At 33.4% G+C, this 19,142-nt stretch overlaps 2 protein-coding genes across 5 annotated transcripts in view; one reads left to right on the forward strand and one right to left on the reverse strand.

Annotated features, from left to right (window-relative positions):
• The window catches only part of CHPT1 (choline phosphotransferase 1), a 28,831-nt gene extending 19,653 nt beyond the window's left edge, over positions 1–9,178 (forward strand). Inside the window, exons 5-9 of one of the 2 annotated variants that reach the window (XR_013350864.1) lie at positions 1,005–1,136; positions 3,755–3,913; positions 4,371–4,496; positions 6,465–6,661; positions 9,009–9,178. Coding sequence is in view for 1 of the 2 variants with exons in the window: in XM_077846070.1 (XP_077702196.1) it covers positions 1,005–1,136; positions 3,755–3,913; positions 4,371–4,496; positions 6,465–6,575; positions 9,009–9,053 (573 nt within the window). In the remaining variant the exon portion in view is untranslated. The remainder of the gene's footprint in view (positions 1–1,004; positions 1,137–3,754; positions 3,914–4,370; positions 4,497–6,464; positions 6,662–9,008) is intronic. The other variant, XM_077846070.1, reaches the window with a different exon arrangement.
• SYCP3 (synaptonemal complex protein 3) lies at positions 8,736–19,134 on the reverse strand. Of its 3 annotated transcripts, none has more exons than XM_077846072.1 (9): positions 18,981–19,134; positions 18,027–18,176; positions 17,302–17,365; positions 17,121–17,155; positions 15,247–15,364; positions 14,362–14,461; positions 11,322–11,420; positions 9,218–9,322; positions 8,736–9,088 (listed from the first exon to the last, which is right to left on the reverse strand). In XM_077846072.1, the coding sequence occupies exons 2-9, from the start codon at positions 18,157–18,159 to the stop codon at positions 9,035–9,037; spliced, it is 708 nt and encodes a 235-aa protein (XP_077702198.1). In that variant the 5' UTR covers positions 18,160–18,176; positions 18,981–19,134; the 3' UTR covers positions 8,736–9,034. The 3 variants fall into 3 exon arrangements, with proteins under 3 accessions (XP_077702198.1, XP_077702199.1, XP_077702200.1); XM_077846073.1 differs by having other exon boundaries at positions 18,027–18,172; positions 18,981–19,128; XM_077846074.1 differs by lacking the exons at positions 17,121–17,155; positions 17,302–17,365.
• Between the last annotated feature and the right edge of the window lie 8 nt (positions 19,135–19,142).

Genomic DNA, 19,142 nt, shown 5'->3' on the forward strand with positions numbered 1-19,142 from the left:
AAGATTTCTCTGTGGCATTTAGTTTCAGAATAGCCAATTAAAGTACATACCACTGGGCTCAGACTTGGAGCATATTTTTAAGTAGTGGTACATTTCCTGAGACATTCGTATTCCTTCTCATCCCAGAAGAATAACAGAATCAAAGATATGCTACTGTAGACCTCTAAAGTAAATCTAGAGGGATATGATGTGATGTGTCTTTGTCTTCTGTGTTAGCTGCTCAGCTGGTTCTCATAAAAAGGTGAATGTTGACCTAGAGGCAGTTAGGTTATTAAATCAGATGTCTGAATTTGATTCTGATTTAGTTATAATGGGGAATAATTTAATTTAATCTTAAAATCATTTCATTCAATATTTTGGCAATACCATAGGAGGAAAGCACACTTTATTATTCTTACCAACAAGAATATTTATTTTAGATGTAGATTTTCTAAATTTGTTAGTCTGTAGTTTCCACAAATGTTGGTACAATATTTCAAAGCCTATTTTCAAAACACATTAGCCTATAGCTTTTGGAAATTTATTGTTACTGTTTTTTAAATCCTTTGCTGCCTTTGGAAGTTTTCTTGAACAGCAAATTGACTAACAGGTAAATATATTGCTAGAGATTTAATCCTGGATATTAACTACACAGAATTCTTGCATGCACACACATTGTGATATTTGTCACATTCATGATGCAAATCATGGTGTCTGACTTTTACTGTGATGCTGCCTTTTAGAGGTATTAAATTCAAATGGACTATCATTTTTCATTTGTGAGATTAAATATTTCATTACAGTTATGTAAGTAGACATGAATATGGTGGATTCATTTTTCATTTAATGAATAAAACTGTTAAAAGAAAAAGTTGTCACTACAGGCTATATCCAGGAGTTAAGGTTTGATTATAAGAAAAAGGATACCTAATTGTACAGGGCCATATCATAATGTTTCTTTACTATTTAATAGGAAAAGAAATTATTTTTTCTTAATGATTTGTTTCTTTCCTCTACCCCTAAAGATACCCATTCTAGAAATAAAATTGAAGATCTTTCCAGTTCTTGGAGTAGTAGGTGGAGCAATATTTTCCTGTTCAAATTATTTCCATGTTATCCTCCATGGTGGTGTTGGCAAGAATGGATCCACTATAGCAGTAAGATATTAATTTCATCATCATTTAATATTAATTTTATTATAAGTTTTATTATTATCAGATCCAGAGATACTAAAAGCATGTCAATGTTCCAACAATGGGAAAGGAAACCAAATATCTTTCTTTTTAGGCACATAATACAAAAGTATTTTTTTAAAGATATTATTTGTTCATAAGAGACGCAGAGAGAGAGAGAGAGACAGAGACACAGGCAGAGGGAGAAGCAGGCTCCATTCAGGGAGCCCAATGTGGGGTCGATGTGGGGCTCAATCAGGCCCCCAGGATCACACCCTGGGCTGAAGGTGGCACTAAACCGCTGGGCCACTGGGGCTGCCCCAAAAGTATTTTTAAAAGTTTTGACTTTCTATTTTTCTTAGTAGACTTTTCTGACATCCTGTATAATCATCCACTGTCTCATTACTGTATATAATTGAGTTGCCATTTGTTTTCTTGCATATTGTACCTTACATTAATAGGGGAGAGGAGGAGGAGGAGGAGGAGAAGGAAATTAATTCCTGATTTAATAGCAGAAAAGTTGCCAAAGGTCATGGTTTCACATACAAGGCAATTTAATACTCATGAAATAAATTTTATTGAAATTTCACTGAAATGTATTGTTAAAAATTATTCTAATATTTTAAAAGGTAAAATTTTACACCTTAATTCTTATATTGAATAGGTACACCTTGTGTACTTTTTTTTTTACACTTTGCTCATGCTATAATACTTTTGTATTTATTCATACTTATTTCTTTAAAACTTCAATACTTTTATATGGGAAAGGGTCAGAATTCCTGCCAACTTTTAAACAAATATGATATCTATGTTTTTAAAAACCATATTGTCATTTTTAAGATAAATATAAGAAGATAAGTACTTAGTCTAGTGATGTCATCTTCTATCAAAACACTGGGGCTCCTGGGTGGCTCGGTCAGCTGAGAGTCCCAGCTCAGGTCTTGATCTCTGGGTCATGAGTCCAAGCCCTGTGTTGGGCTCCATGCCCAGGAGCCTACTTAAAAAGGAAAAAAAAAATATGAAAACATTGTTGGACTTTTTAGAGTCATTTGAGCGATAGCTTACTCTCTTGGATTTCTTTGGTGCTGTAGTTCAAAATTTCTGTCCTTCAAGAGTAGCTATGATTTCGAGAAAAAGCCAAAGTCATATGGAGCCAGGTTTAATAAATAAGAGTAATAAGCATGAAATGTGGCATTTTTAGTAAAAAAAAAAGCCTCATTTTCTTAAATGACATAAATTGCTTCTGAATCATGTATATAAAATGTGTTCATAAAGATTGAAAATTTATGAATTATGTGGATTTCTTTGAAATTATCTTGAGAGCCAATTTATTTCATAAGTATTAAACTTATTTAGATACAGAAGTCCTGATATATTTGGAAAAATCAGTCATTTTCTGAGGTGTTTTGTCAGTTGACTTCAGTACTATGCATGAGGTGCTTAGGAATACTTGTTGCTTGACCATGGATGATAAAATAGAGTACTACCTGGAACATGAATTTTACTAAAGAAAATAAGATTTAGTGAGGATCAGTATCCACTTTAGAGAATATTTTATTAAGAAATAAGTAATAAATGTTTGAAGGAAGACAAAAAAATCAAACACTATGCTGTTGATTTTCCAATATTTTTAGCAGATTTTCTTGAATAAAATCTACAGAACCATACTACAGATAAAAGCACTATTTTATTAGTCTAAATTTTTATGACTTGTTAACATATAGTACACATTTTATTATGCATACAATATGTATAATAGTATTTATAATGTTGCTGTAATTTTATAGTAAATTCTAATTTATAACATGTAAACAATAAACAAGAATAATGCTGTTTTGATGAATATATTTAAATTGGTAGTTTGGGATTTTGTAAGCCTTCATACCAAATTTATTTCAGTATTTTGTTTAGGATAAGCAGTATTGAGAGAATCCTGATTCACACAGATAAAAATGTAATGGGTTGGAATTACAGTGTTATACAAGAGAGCATCTGCAATCCAAATGCCAAAAAAGGCAGAGGTGAGGACTGTTGGTATAGAGAGACCAGGGCAGAATTAACTTTTCCTGATCGGTAGTTAAAGTACTTTGTAAAACTGGCAGGTTGGAGTGCTTGGCACAGTTGGTAGAGCATGTGATACTTGATCTCAGGGTTGTTTAAGTTCAAGTCCCATGTTGGGTGTAGAGGTTATTTAAAAATAAAATTTTAAAAAATAAGTAAAAAATGAAATAAAATTGGCAGGTTAAACTTTATTTCAATACCTGTAACAAAAATATGTTTTAACTTGGCAATCCAAATGTCGATGGCCTTTGGCACAGTAAAATTGGTGTACAATAAATCATACTGTTTCTTAGTGGCAATTAGTTTAAAATGTGTGTATATATAAAATTGAAATCAAACATCTGTGGCACTGTATTACCTCTTTGTAACACTAGGGTTTTACGGATGTTTGAAGGCACAGTTAAGGTCTGTATACTCTGTTAGGCCATATAGTATGTTATATTCTTTAGGTCTCTAGTTTCTAACACAAAATAGATGTTCAGAAAATGTTTGCACTGTGATAAATGCAATGTTAAAATATTATTTTCTGATTTATCCCTTAGGGCACCAGTGTCTTGTCACCTGGACTCCACATAGGAATTATTATTATATTGGCAATAATGATCTATAAAAAGTCAGCAACTAATGTGTTTGAAAAGCATCCTTGTCTTTATACCCTTATGTTTGGATGTGTCTTTGCTAAAGTATCACAAAAATTGGTGGTAAGAAATTCTTTCATTTATATTTCATAATATAAATAATGTACTTGGTCTTCAAATACAAAGCTGGAAACCGTTTCATACAATGGGTAGGCTTTTAATGGTATGGTCATTATAATAAATGGCTGTTTGTGCTCCAAGTAAAACTGTAAATGAGTTAGTGTTATATTCAGGGAGATACTTTCCTTTCTGAATGCTAAGTTCTTTTAATTATCTGTTTAGCTATAATTGTCAACTATAATTTTCTGATATCAAGGAATTTAAATATTGGGAACTTTAATGAGCTACCCAGTCATGAATGTGAGAAGTTTTAGAATCAGTATTTCCATATTAAATGTGAGATTAAATGGTCTCTTTATCTTTGTCTTAATAGCGATTAAAGTATAAATCCTGTCCTAAAAACTGAAAGTTAAAATATTTAAAATTTAATAGTGAAATTATTTTGTTTATCTTTTTATAGATAGCTCACATGACCAAAAGTGAACTGTATCTTCAAGACACTGTCTTTTTTGGCCCAGGTCTTTTATTTTTAGACCAGTACTTTAATAATTTTATAGACGAATATGTTGTTCTTTGGATAGCAATGGTAAGTTCTTTACTGCTAATATTTTTAATAGATGTCAGATAACCTTATGCTAAAAAGTTACTTCAGTGATATAGCAGCCTCATTATCTAGTCTATTCTGTAAATGTTCCTGAATAGAATATTTAAAATTAATTCCTTTCAAGCTGTGCATCTTTTTTTTTATTATTATTTTCTTATTTTTTGGTATAGAAATGGCCCACATATGGAGATCAGGCTTCCAACAACTTAAATCTTTAAAAACACAACCCTGTACCTTACAAATAGATCTTTCTTCCCCACCAAAAACAATACAAAGATGACAAAAATCACCTCACTCTGCCCAGAGAAATGCAAATACTTAAGTGTCTGACTTTTACTTAAACTTGTTCAATCGTCACAGACATGGATGAAAGGAGCATTTTTGAGACATTATCTTTATTGTCCTCAATTATGGTGGTTCTGAACATCTTTGCTTCATTTTCCCCTACCTCTGGACCTTCATGGCTTTGTTAATAATATATAGACACATATTAAAGTGTGCTAAAATAAATCCTTCAGTTAATCTCTTGATAATTTAAATAATCTACCCTATTTATTAGATTTGGGCACTAAAATATTTAAGTCTTCCATTCTTCAAATGGTGGTGAGATGTAAATATTAATCCTTGCAAATTTTCAGGCAGTAGTCTAAAAAGTGAAAATCAGAGTAATTTCCTTTGTTATCCAGTATATGTAATTTTAGGGCTTCAAAATAATCTAAATTTAAGAAATAGGGTGATTATTCAAAATATCTGAAAACTCAATAGGGTTTCTTTTACTAATCTTGCATATGTATTACCAAATGGAATTGTTTAACATAATTAAATCAGATGTTAAAAATTCAAGCACCTATTTTGTAGTGAGTTAGGCCTGGTTTATGCCTGTGGTAGAGATTACGGTGAGGAAAGCAAATTGAATTTTTCTCTAAAATATTATGTGGACAATTTAAAACAATAGAAAACACTTATGTGAATCAAACAAAACATTATGTGTCCTTTAACATCATTAGAGAAAAGCTTACTTCAGCGAGAAAAGGGTCAGACAGAGCTTCAAGTAAATGATGTGGGAGATTTTCCCCTCAAGAGTGAGAGAATTCCTGCTTTACTGGCAGAGCAGTGAGCCTCCTTTCTCTGAAAGGAAGCATTTGTCCCTGGTCTCTGGTAAACTTTTTAGTGTGTCTTCCTCAATTTTGTATTCAACACAATTTTGTATAAGCATCCCCTCAACTCGGGATCCCTGTGTGGCGCAGCGGTTTGGCGCCTGCCTTTGGCCCAGGGCGCGATCCTGGAGACCCAGGATCGAATCCCACATCGGGCTCCCGGTGCATGGAGCCTGCTTCTCCCTCTGCCTATGTCTCTACCTCTCTCTCTCTCTGTGACTATCATAAATAAATTTAAAAAAAAAAAAAAAAAAGCATCCCCTCAACTATGGTGTTTTTTCGAGGCCTTTATTTTCTTACAACCATCTCAAAGCAAAAAGAAATGTATATGATGGAATGATTTTATTAAGTGACGAACAGCCCCTCCTAATAGAAAATTTATGGCTTCGTTGCACAGCAGAAAATGTAAAGAATGTGGAGTCAGAAGACAAATTGTGTTGCCAGCTTTCATATTTTTTCTAGGCCGTTTACCATTCTGAGCCTTGTTGCACAGCAGAAAATGTAAAGAATGTGGAGTCAGAAGACAAATTGTGTTGCCAGCTTTTATATTTTTTCTAGGCCGTTTACCATTCTGAGCCTCAGTACTTATAACTGTGACATACTCTGCATGTTCCAAAGGATTATAGGGAGATCCAAATATGAAATATATGAAAGTACTCTAAAATACTGTATTTTCATTGAAGAAGTTTAGGTTAAGGTTTGAGATCTTGCCGGGGGGCGGGGGGGTAGACAAAAAAAATTGCTGCTTCAGAAAAGATGGACTGTAATATTTTTTTTTTTTTTGCTTCTAAAGGTCATTTCTTCATTTGATATGATGATGTATTTTAGTGCTTTGTGCCTGCAAATTTCAAGACACCTTCATCTAAATATCTTCAAGACTTCATATCATGAAGCACCCGAACAGGTTCACAAGCATATTGACTAATAGCCCAAGGAAAAGAGGAGCAGTTAGGGGAACCTATGAGTGAAGGAAATTCCCCTTTGCAGGAGGCTAGTATACAATAAATAAGGTTATATTTGACTATAGAACATTAAGTCCTGTAGATTCCATTATGTTTATTTCAGTTGTGAAGCCCTCATTGCCTATCAACATTATTGATCACAGGTATTATCAGGATATTACAATCTATAAATTAGAAACAAAATCAAATTTTGAGGACACGAAAGTAAACCATTGTGGTTCTAAAAACCTGTCTCAAAAATCTTTATCAGATACTTGGGATTTTAATTGCTAAAGGATTACATAAAAATGGAGGGCTTAGAGGATTTTAGCCATCTTAAGTGTGATGCTTATTACTTCAATTGCTAATAATTGATGAGTTCATAATACTGCATAAGTGCATGGATTGTAATTATGGAGTCAAATGATGTTATAAGAAATGATTTTTTTAGCTATTTTTCAAAGGAGTTAATTACTGTTGGAAAAAGGAAATGGAACTAGAATTTAAAAGGGCTACTAGAATTTTCTATAATTTATATTTAGTAAAAGGAATGTGTCTCACAGTTCAGAAAAACAAATGAACCTTTAAACATTATTCCTTGATAGTAAAATTTCAGTCACAAAAAAGTGGACATTAAAAAGATCCCCTTTTATGAAACATAAAAAAAAAATAGCCAAAGCAAAGTTGATGTAAGAAAATTAGTAATTTGTGACAACAACATGGCAAAAATATCTTCCCTTTAGAATATCAGCCACAGTTACCTCAAATAGACATTGGCTCATGAGGAAATCTGGATAATGTAAATATCAGTTATCCCATCACTAAGTACATTATAAATTATCTTTCCACTCTCATTAAAAGTATGACTTGTGACTCAGATTACCCATTTTACCTTATTTTTAATTTTGTCCAAGTTCTGTAGACCATAGCCTTATGATGAAATAATTTTAAAAAAATAAAGGAGTAATGAACACACATTACACCTTAAGTAATAAAAAGGCATATTGAAAAAATAGTGAAAGTTGATATTCCTTAAAAGTAAAAAATATGTGAATTGAGTACACAGAAACCACTCTGGAGTACTTATTTGCCTCTATTAGTAAGCTCAAATAGGACTTTATTAGGGGTTTAAATAGTACTTAACATGTATATTCCAACATACACTTTGGCTTAAAAGTCCTTCACAAAATTTAGGAACTGTTTCCTTAATGTTATAATGGTTAATTTCAAAAAAAAAAAAATGGTTAATTTCTTCCTGTATAACTTATCATAGTTAGAAAAAGACAGTCATGGACTATCTTATGGACTTGCTTTTTAAAACTTGGAAAACCTTGAAACTAAGGTAAAGGTGGATTATAGTGGCAAAAATCAGAATATAAAACATGAAAAAAAGAGGGAAAAAATCAATTCTTTCCTCCTAATGGGCATTATTTTTTGTTTTGAATGATTCAGTGAAAGCAATTTCAGCAAAAAGTAAAGTTTAGCGGATATATTTCAAATGCTGAGACAATTTAGTCTATTGACTCTAGTGTTTCATGTTACTGTGTTTAAAAAATGCAGAGTTTTAGTGACAAGGTATAAAGTTAAGTGTTCAAGTTTGAAAATGAATGTAATCAAACTTCCATATATTTACTGAATTTAAAACTGAAAAACAAAATATTTTCTAGGTAATTAACTTTAAAGACGAATGTGACATATTTAAACCATAAGTAATTAGGTATGTTAATGATATACTTTCAGTCATTACTAAGGGCATGTGTCATTTAATTGTGGACCAAGCCTAATTAAATGGCATTTAGACGTCTTTCTGGAAATGACATATTCACAAATACATGTCTTAAAACTTTTATATATCTTGTTTAGTTTTCTTAATAGTTTTTAGCAGTTTATTTCGGAACACAAACTTAAGTTGCTTTTAATAAATTTTATAATTTTATTAATTTTCTTTTGAAATCTTATTTTCAATTAGTACTGGCTGTGTAACTTAAGTATATACAGTAAAATGTACATATAACATAAATTTTGTATATTTTTTCTTAAAGAAGAACAATGTAACCTTCTAAACTTGTGCTTTGTAGCTTTCTACCTTTTGGGACTAATACAAATACACCGAAGCCAAAAACTGAAATTAAATCATCTTTATTGCTAAAAGTTAATATACAAGTGTTAAAGAGAAAAATACACTAATACTATTAAAAAGCTGGAAACTTGGTATAAATAATTTAAGAATTGCTACTATTCATATAACTGTTCAGCTTTATGTGAAAGTTAACAAGTAGAGAGGTCTTGCACTTAAGCTAACAACACAATGTATTATTTTAAACTAGAATTTTTAAACCACTCTAAAAGAATTACATGCCTCTTAGCTAATGTTATAATTGTATCATATTACTTAGGTTCAAGTTCTTCCTTCAAAGAGTCATCAGAATAACATGGATTGAAGAGACTTTCGAACACTTGCCATCTCTTGCTGCTGCTGTTACATGAAAGGAAATATTAAACATTTGTTTAATTTTTAGATAAGTGTTATACATATTTCACCAAATAAAATATTTCAATGCTTGCATTACTCCTCATTTTTCCAACTTAAAATGTAACGACTTACAGTCTCCATCATAATTTTTTTTTGCAACATAGACATTTCTTTTTTAAGTTCATTTTGCGCACCAGTAAGTAGGTTATCATGATTCTTCTCCAACTCTTCCATATTCTAAAACACAAAAGGCTAGTTCAGTTACAAACCATCACTTTTCATCTCAAATTCTAAACTTATATAATTAATTTTCAATAGTAGGAACTTTCTACTATTCAAATAATGTGAATTATTTATGCCAAATGAAAATATTCTAATAGTGGAAACTAAAATACAAAGGAAGAAAACCATCAGACATAGATCAAGTATTACAGGAGGTATGACAGTAGTATACTTTGCTCAAAGTAATGGGTTAATGAGCTGCTAAGGTCAAAATAGAACAAAAAAGGAATGCTGTAATACTTACAATTTCTAATAAGCTTTCTAAATATCAAGTAATTATGTTATTATAATAGTCAATGTGATGTGAATTCATTAGAATAAAATGATCTGTAATCTACCTCTTCTTTCAATTTATGAAAAACAAGTTATGTTACATAAATCTTTATTACTCATCTAACAAATAGTGATCCTAACTCCTACTATATAAAAAGTACTACATTAAGTATTGTGGAGAAATTAAAAAGTAGTAATATATGATTACTCCCTTACTCCAGTAAGGAGATACATACAAAATAATCCAAAATTTAATAGTAAGAACGAAGTGCAACATGTTATAGCTATGTAGTAGAAAATAGGGATTAATTCCAATTTAGTTGGCAAAAGAGTAATATAAAAGAAAAAGTAATTAAAAACATTTCAGAGCAAGAGCACAGATAAATGCATAGAAGTACACAATGAATGAGTTCAGAGAAGGCAATTATCTGGTGGGGTGGGAGTTACCTAACAAATGCAGTAACTGAAGCATAAAGAGAAGAATCACATTATGGAAGGGGACTTGAAATCTAAGAATTGAATTGAAAATGAGAAATACTGACTTTTTCAGGAGGGAAGAACTGTTTTAGGAAGATATGACAGACCTATGAAGAGTAGTTTGGAAAAGAGAAATGAGTTGAGGTTTAGTAGTATAAACAAAGAATGATGTGATTGTAAATTAGGAGAGTAGTTCTGGGGATTAAAAGAAGGAACCACTGCAGGAGTAAAAACTACAGGACCTACTATGAACAATAAGGGAGATGGAGGAGTCAAACGTAATACTAAAGTTCCTACCCTACGTGGTAACATTTAGTGATAAGATTTAAAGAAATCTTTGTTAGTATTTTATCAATCTTCACACCGATTAAATGGTTTTTAGGGAGCATTAGAGCAAGCTGATTGGAAACACTTTTAAAAATAACTTTGATGTACATAGAAAAGTTTTTAAAACTACTACTAGTTCATTCAGAGCATCCCACTTACTTTAAAAGGGTGACATTTTAACATTTGCACAAGATTAACAGAATCCTGACACCAAAAAAAAAAAAAAAAAAAAGGTATGTGCAGGATTCCAATGAACTCCTACAAATAGTTACTAAAAAGTACATATCTGCATGAATAAGAGGTCAATGCCACAAACCACAATTTGTTAATATGCATAACAGATAATTCTCGATGCACAAGTTTTTAATCAGCTGGGTTTTTCGTTCTATTATGTATCTGAGCCATTTCTTGTAAGATGGGATATAAAGCCATTTTTAGTCACTGCAATAATCCTAACAAGAAATATGACATAACGTACATATATATTAGAAAATGAAAAATATTCCTCATTTTCAATTGAGTACTTTGTATTCTGGAGATACAAAGTAAAAGACTACCTAGAAATGATTTATGGACTTTTTATTTTCAGTTAAGACAGAACTATTACTATTACTATTCTTATTAGTAAAATAAGAATTTTATGCACATTATGTATATTTAGGTAAAATTCCCAATTTACCATTTCTTGTTTTGAATAATCCCCACAAAGCATTAGAATCCTAAAGTAAAAATATATTTAACACTTAAAATGGAAAGAATTTAAAATATATAATTTTTTCCCTTAAACTTAGAAAAATACTATCTTCTGCTTTCAAATATAATGTTATATAACAATGTATTACACAATGTATTACATAACCAAATACAACAAACAGACCTTTACGAACTGCTCATATAGCTGTCTAACTGTTTTCAGTCTCTGGCTCTGAACAATTCTAGACTGTTGAAAAATCTTTTGTTGCTGTCGAAACAAGTTCTACAAATACAAGCAAAAAAAAAATATGTGATAACAATTTGGGTGAAATTTAAAATTTAGCAAAATGTGATTCTACGTTACATTTAAAAGGAATAGTTTTTCTATCAACAGTTTTAACTACTATGACCAAGCTCACCACTAATATACAACAGTAATAATCCTACCAGTCACAAAATAGCAACACTTAACAATACTCAAAATATATTGTTTTGCTTTGTTAATGTAGGCTCCATGCCCAATGTGGAGCCCAATGTTGGGCTTGAACTCATGACCCTGAGATCAAGACCTGAGCTGAAATCAATAGTTGGAAGTTTACTCAACTGAGCCATGCAGGTGCCCCAACAATACCAAAATATGTTTTAATTCTTGGTGCTCTCAGTATCAACATGTATGATCTTTACTTTTTTTTAAAAAAAGGTTTTATTTATTTATTTATTTATTTATTTATTTATTTATTTATTTATGGGGGGGGGGGGCAGAGACACAAGAGGAGGGAGAAGCAGGCGCCGGGAGCCCGACGTGGGACTCGATCCCGGGATTCCAAGATCACGCCTCGGGCCAAAGGCAGGCGCCAAACCACTGAGCCACCCACGGATCCCCTGTATGATCTTTCCAATGCTTATCTTTCAGTTCCTTGGACCACTTTTCACCAACAGTTTTTGTTCCCCACCCTACTTTAGCCATTCACAGTACATGCTCATACCCTAGATTTTGTCACTGCCAATAACTACAACCTCTACACAGTATAAACAATAGAAAATTTCTCATTAACTATGTGTTAGATACTACTCTTAACTCTTTAAATAAACATATTATATATGAACTCATTTAATCCTCAAAACAACTCCATGAGGTTATTATTACTCCTCTTTCATAGATAAGGAAACAGGCATCAAGATAATTTTTTCAGTTTCACAGCTAGCATTTGGTGATACCAAGATGTGATTCCAAAGAGTGAATTTCCAGAATTCAGGTCTAACCATTCATTATTCATGCTATTTCTCCATATAACTCACTATTCACAACCACTACTGCCTACCATGCTAGTTACCTCTTGGTACCATAATTCAGTAATCTCTATCATACCTAAAATCCACTCATCTTACTCATTTTCACATCCCCTATCCCTATTCCCATGTCATTTTCCTCCTATCCTGCTTAAATTCTATGGTGAATCATCCTTTCATATATCCTGCCCAATTCTCACGCTGTCACACTTGTCTGGCTAAACTCCAATCCTGGAAAATTCAACTCTCCAGTAATTCTGCCTGCATCCCTATAGCTGGTCCTGACTAGCGAAAATCCCACAATTATGCTAACATGTCTCACTTGAAATCATGATCACTGGCCTAAATTCGATCCTTAATGCTGCTTAGAAATTATATTTCCCTAGTCCATTCACTGATCCACTCAGGAAAGTGTTTTATTTGACCTCAAAAGGCAACATGTTTTCTACCATCCAATAACCTAATTATTTCACTAAAGAAACCCAATCCAAAGAGAACTTTGAGTCTCCATCATCATTTCTACCTACCCACCTATATCTGTGCTCACATACTTTACCTTCTTTCCTGTTTTTAAGGATGAACTGTCCTTGTTCTCTGCTACCCCCAACTTTTTCACATGTTCCAACCATTCTTAAGAATTCAACTGTCCCCCTTTTCCATTACTTATTTTTCCCTCAAGATTGTTCTTCTCAGCAAACATATGTTGCTCTTTCTTCATTCTTAAACAAAAACCACACATTATTCCTTTTTTGCTCAAGCTACCACCCCATTTCTCTATTTCCTATTCTTTTATACTCCTCCTAATCAAGTTTCTGCACTCATTTTCTACCAAAATCATTCTGATCAAGAACATCAACAACCTTTACATTGCCAAATCCACCCTATGGTTCTCCCTCATATCTCTGAACTCTGAACACTGAAGTACTTATTCCAGAAATCAGTCCTTAGGCCTCTCTTTTACATTTACAATCACTTCCTTGGTGGTCTCATCATCCATCTTATGGCTTAACTACTGTCTTTATGTTGAGAATTCCCAACTTTGCACATTCAGCTCTTATTTTTTTCCAGAACTCCAGACTCCTATACCAATGGGCCTACTCAACACATCCCCTTGGGTATTTCATATTAACATTTCCAAAACTGAGCTGATCAACCAACCCCTAAAATTATTTAATATGAATAGTACTTAACTCTTAAATAAGAAATACATGATAATTTTATAAATGAAAGAGTAAAATAACAGGATAGTTACTGTAGTTATATAACATATAGGTATAGCACACTTCCATCTCCCACAGAGATGGGCATGTAACACAAGTCTGGCCATTAAGAGTAAACCATGTTTTGACCGTAATGACTGGTTCAGGAATGGGCAAATGATCCAAACTTTATCAGTGATATTCCTCCAGAGGACTTTTCTTTCTGCTAGCTATTGAAAAACCAAAACAAAACAAAACAAAAAACCCCAAAAAAACAAAAAAACAAACAACAGTCCACCGGTTACTAAACTTGTAGTAAGTCTAAATTTTAAGAAGCTATCTTGCTTACCACATTGAAAGAGCCTATTAAGAATCGCAGACAGAGCCCAAATGACACTATATAATATGCAGTCCTTCCTTACATCCATCCAGCTATGTCTGAAGCTAACTAAACTACACCTGAACTTCTTTTATATAAACAAATAATCCTTCTTTTGTACTTTGATAATTTGTCACTTAGAACTGCAAGAATCACAACCAATATAGGAAGCAAAGGCCAATAGCTTTCACAAATGTGCCTGAGTTCTCTGGTTTACCATTCAGCAGGACTGAAACACATAGCCAGTATGGGAAATGGAACCCAGCCGAGTGTCCTAGATCTACTACATGGCTAAGGTCTCCATTCCCACTTGACGCTCGGTTATAATAGATTATAAAATTAAGCATGATACTAACAGCTAGTTTTTCTTCTTGTTCCTCAATTTTCTGCATATCCATTTCCCACTGCTGAAACAAAGTCACAAACTGCTGAGAATATTCTTGGTTAAGCTTCTGCCTATAAAACATAACAATGAATATTTTCATATTTTATATCAAAATATTCCAAACAAAATTGATGACATACTTTATAAATACTAAAAGAGAAAATAATGGCATCTTAAATTGTCAAATACGAAACCAAAAAGTAAAATTATGATTTATGCTGATTTTCCTAGCCAGCTAACAACAGAAAAGCCCTCTCACAGGCTTTAGTTCTCAGAAACTATGGAAGTTTTATTATATATACATTTTTCAGAAAAGTCCATTTCATTTCCAAGCAGTTTTTTTCTCCAACTGAATATAGGTTCCAATATAAGTAGATTAAGTCAAATTATTGTGTTTATCATGTAAGATGTCTAAATAGAAATATACCACTTGGTTTTTCCCCATTTTGGTATAATGATTTTGTAAAAAATAATTAAGTCAATTCAGCTAAAATAGACAGATTATTTACAATAAAACTGATCTTTTTCTACAATGTTAAAAACAGGTAACTATCACAAAGCTAATAATTTATATGACATTTACTTTTTATTCAATGTATTTCTAGAATGAAAATAACCTTTAGGGTAAAAACACCAGTTGTTATTTAAATGGAGAAAATTATAACCTGCATTGATTTCTAAGAAATATATCTCAAGTCTGTGAAGGAGTAAGGTTTTAGGACTAACAGGCTTAAAGAAAAATCAAGCCAAATATGTATTTTACTAGAGACTCCAATAAATAAATGATAGTATTTTTCATAATTTGTACCAAGAAATGATACAAATTTTGTGGCTATGAAAAAACCAACAACCTTACCTTTGCTCTTGCTGAGTTTTCCAAACATGTTCAATTTTCTGGTTGCTGGTTTTGAGAGAAGCCTTAGTATACAGTTCTAGTCTTTTTCTCTTTGCAAGAAGGGCCTTGTTAATATCAGCTTTATTAAAAATAAATATCCATTAAAACTTAATGTTGAAAATTATTTTATTCCCACATATTCAAATTAAATAGAGATATAATTGCTTCAACAGTTTTGGAAAGATGGTTAAAATTAAATCCTACAGTAGGTACAATATTAAAAAGCAAGATTATCTGTTGTTTTTTTTTTTCCTAAGGAAATTTCCGGCTATTAGTATCTCAATTTTGATTTTCCTAACTAGGGTTAATTTTTTAATTTAGAGAGGACTGAAAAATGCTAAACATGAAAAAAAGGGGGTCTCAAAGACAGACCTTTAACTTTTTCATAAGAAAAAACTAATAAAGGCTAAATTTTTCTGAATTTGTAAAATACTCTCCAACTGAAACTCATTTAGATGAGTTATTTCTAGAACTCATCATATGAAACGCAAAATTATTTTTAAAAAGAATCCAAAAAGAATAAAAACAGTTAAATAGGAAAATTAGTTTAAAAAAGTCTGTGATACTTTTAAATATAATTTTTACCAAAAAAATATAAAAACCCAAGCATAGAAAAATCTTAAATATATTGATAAATTCATTCATGAAATCTTTTAAATACTTTTGTGGAACTTTTTTCCCCTGGACTTATTAAAAGAACACTTATTTCTTATTGAAGTATAATCAACACAGCGTTACATATTAGTTTCAATGAGTAAGAGTGATTTCTGAAGCTTTTTATAGGACATCTTTAAGCACTGTATTTTATAAAATTTTTAATACCTCAAAAAATGCTTTGCTAAACTATGGCTCTACCGCCAATAGTTATTTTTCAGTTAATCATGATGGATCTGTATTATACAAATATTTTATATTTCCAATATCCACCTATGACAAATTTAAAAGATTAAAAAGCAAACATTTTTCCACCACCAAATAGAGCAAAGGTTTCAAGAAACACTTGACTGAATAATCCATATAGAAGAGCCAAACAAATATTGACTCTTTTTAAGACCGCTACCCCTGGGGCACCTGGGTGGCTTAGTTGGTTAAGTGTTGGTTTCAGCTCTGTTCACAATCTCCAGGTCCTGGGATCTAGCCCCACATTGTGTTGGGCTCCCTGCTCAATGGGGAGTTTGCTTCTCCCACTTCCTCTTCCCCTTCCTGGCTTGTGCCCTAATAAATAAAATCTTAAAAAACAAAACAACAACAACAAAAAAACAAGAAACAAAAACAAAAACCTATCCCCTAACAGAGTTAAGGTAACTGATATTTAATATACCATTTAAAGTTTATGAACTTATCTGATTATAGAGCTCTTACTAGCTAGCAGGGTTACCTTTCTCAACTACATAATGTAATAATGTAAAAAATAACAATAAAAAGGGATTTTAAAGGGCTCAATTTATATTGCCCCTCCTAAGAACACAGGAATGTCATAGAAAATAACTAAATTGAGAAAATGAAAACATAACATACAGATATGTGTGTTTGTAACACTTGGTCTGTGAGTTTGTGAAAGTTCATACAAAGAGGGGTAGATATTTTCCCCTTCCATTTTTATTCTAAAATTCCAAAGTCCATTAAATTCACACATGTATAAAATAAAATCACCATTCTTACCTCAACACCGTTAATACCATTTTTACTCTTCCTATGGACAACTGGAGAAGGTTAAGTAAGGAAATCTATGTGGTAAGTCTTGTAGTCCACTGATTAACATTTCCTGTTATATAAGTTAGGTGCTATACTGTTGAAATAATTATCTTAAAAGACAAATATCTCCTAAAACATACCTCCAAATCTTTCCAGCATATTTTGTACTTCACCCCTGTGAAATTACATCAAAAAACTTCTCATTAAGGATTGAAATACCGTATGTACAATGTATTTACATACAATACTCACTGCACAACCAAACTAGACTTTTCTTAAAGTACGTTATGTAACAGGCAAAAATTATTTTGAACACATCACCCCACATCTTCAAATACTGCTGAAGTCCTTTTCTTCCCATGCTTATCAATTACTGGAGTCTTCCCTGCATTGACAATAAAAAAAAAAAAATTTCGAAACTAAGTATTCCATTTTGGTACTTTTTTATGGTGTGATATCTTAATTTTGAGTACTTTTAGGCTTTTGTTGCCAACATAACTTTTTAAAGCAGACATGTAAATACCACACTTTCCCTGCAGTTTAGATAGAATTAAATCGGGATTCAGGACCATTTTATAGGAACAATTCTGCAAGCTTTCCCATGTTAATGTCGTAAGTGAGGTTTTTATTTTTGCTCATTAATGTTATGTGTATATTCTATATTCATGAAGCAGGCATCTGGAGAATAGTGACTGTAATGGCAAGAGATGGTATGCAGCTTTTCATTTTTTAAAAAAATAGATTTTATTTATTCATGAGAGACACAAAGAGAGGCAAAGACAGAGGCAGAAGCAGGCTCCCTGCAGGGAGCCCAATGCGGGACTCAATCCCAGGACCCTGGGATCACGACCTGAGCCAAAGGCAGACACTCAACCACTGAGCCACCCAGAAGTCCCTGTACAAGCTTTTCAAACTTGAAATGAGAAATAAGAAGTGCATGAAAACGCTTTACAAATAAAGTTTTATTAAAGTTTAAACTGTAGTGCGTCTCAAACAGATCACCACCAGGACATGGTCACCGCCCGACCACCTTAAACACTGCGTACCTTCAGGGACATCCTCCTCGGAACCTCTCAGATCTTTTTTATCTTCTTTCTCAAACTCATAGGCTCTTATAACCTGATCCTCCATGGACTTCTTCCCAGACTTCCCCGTGTGCTTTCTTCCAGAGGGCACCATAGTCACAGGTTTTCTGACTTTTAAAAAATAAATCTCTCAAACCTTCTGAATCCAAAGACATCATTTAAGTAAGCTGCTAAAATTTCAAAATCAGCGCTATCGAATAAAGATCTTAGTCGAAAAACACTTTACTAGGAGTTCCCTCCTCACTTATTTTGTTGGCCCCAAATCAACAGAGGTAACGACACACCCACCCATGGAGGGTTCACCTCTGGGGGCTGGGAGATCTGAATTTTAGTCCCGCCTTTGTCAAGATTCTCGCTAAATTCAAGTCTGTGCACTTCCGTCACAAAGGGAAACTGTAGAATAGTTGGTGGGGTTAACCCCGTCAGCACGCCCCTCCGTAAGTTCACGGTAAATTAAATCTAAAATAAAGGCGGTTCGCACCCCGTGCCGCGGGAATTAACGATTCCGACTAAGATTTTCACAACATGAACACGGGGTACAAAGGAAAAGCCCTTAGTTCATCACGTTCTGGGGGGGGGGGGGGCGCGCATGAGCGAGCGACGCCAGGCGGGCGAAAGCCCACCCACAGAAACCGGCCTGAGCCGTCGGGACCAGTCAGATCCGGTTCTGCCCGCTGCATTCCACCGGTCACTCGACGGCAGGAAGCCCCGCCCTCAGGGAAGTTCACGGACTTCATTTTCCTGTCAGAGGCCCTAAAAATTTACCTCACGGATCAAAAGCAGCCTCGGACGGGAGCGCGAGGCAAAGTCCTCCCTTCCTCCCGCCTGAAAAAAGTCCCCAATGGCCAAAACCACAGGAATTGGTCTCCCGAGAGGCGTCCCGCCACCCCAGTCCCAACCGCTCCAGACCCTTACCCCGAAGTGTGCGCTGCGCCGCCACGATGCTTCTGAGGAAAGTTAGACTTCACGCGGGAGAAAAGCGAGGCTCGCCTCGCCCGAGGGCGTCGCTGATTGGTTAGTGAGGGCGTCGCTGATTGGCTGGTGGCTCTGCGCGTGCGTATAGAAGGCCACAGGCTC

Source organism: Canis aureus, chromosome 13, assembly GCF_053574225.1.
Source record: "Canis aureus isolate CA01 chromosome 13, VMU_Caureus_v.1.0, whole genome shotgun sequence".
NCBI classification, from domain to species: Eukaryota; Metazoa; Chordata; class Mammalia; order Carnivora; family Canidae; genus Canis; species Canis aureus.

What these genes read in the sequence shown, in the direction of transcription:
- SYCP3 (XM_077846072.1), bottom strand. Translation starts at nt 18,159, where the DNA reads ATGGTGCCCTCTGGAAGAAAGCACACGGGGAAGTCTGGGAAGAAGTCC. An exon ending in TATGCTGGAAAGATTTGGAG is followed by an intron (nt 15,365 to 17,120) that starts GTATGTTTTAGG and finishes TTTTTAATAAAG; the next exon opens with CTGATATTAACAAGGCCCTT. An exon ending in AAAAAATTATGATGGAGACT is followed by an intron (nt 9,089 to 9,217) that starts GTAAGTCGTTAC and finishes TTCATGTAACAG; the next exon opens with CAGCAGCAAGAGATGGCAAG.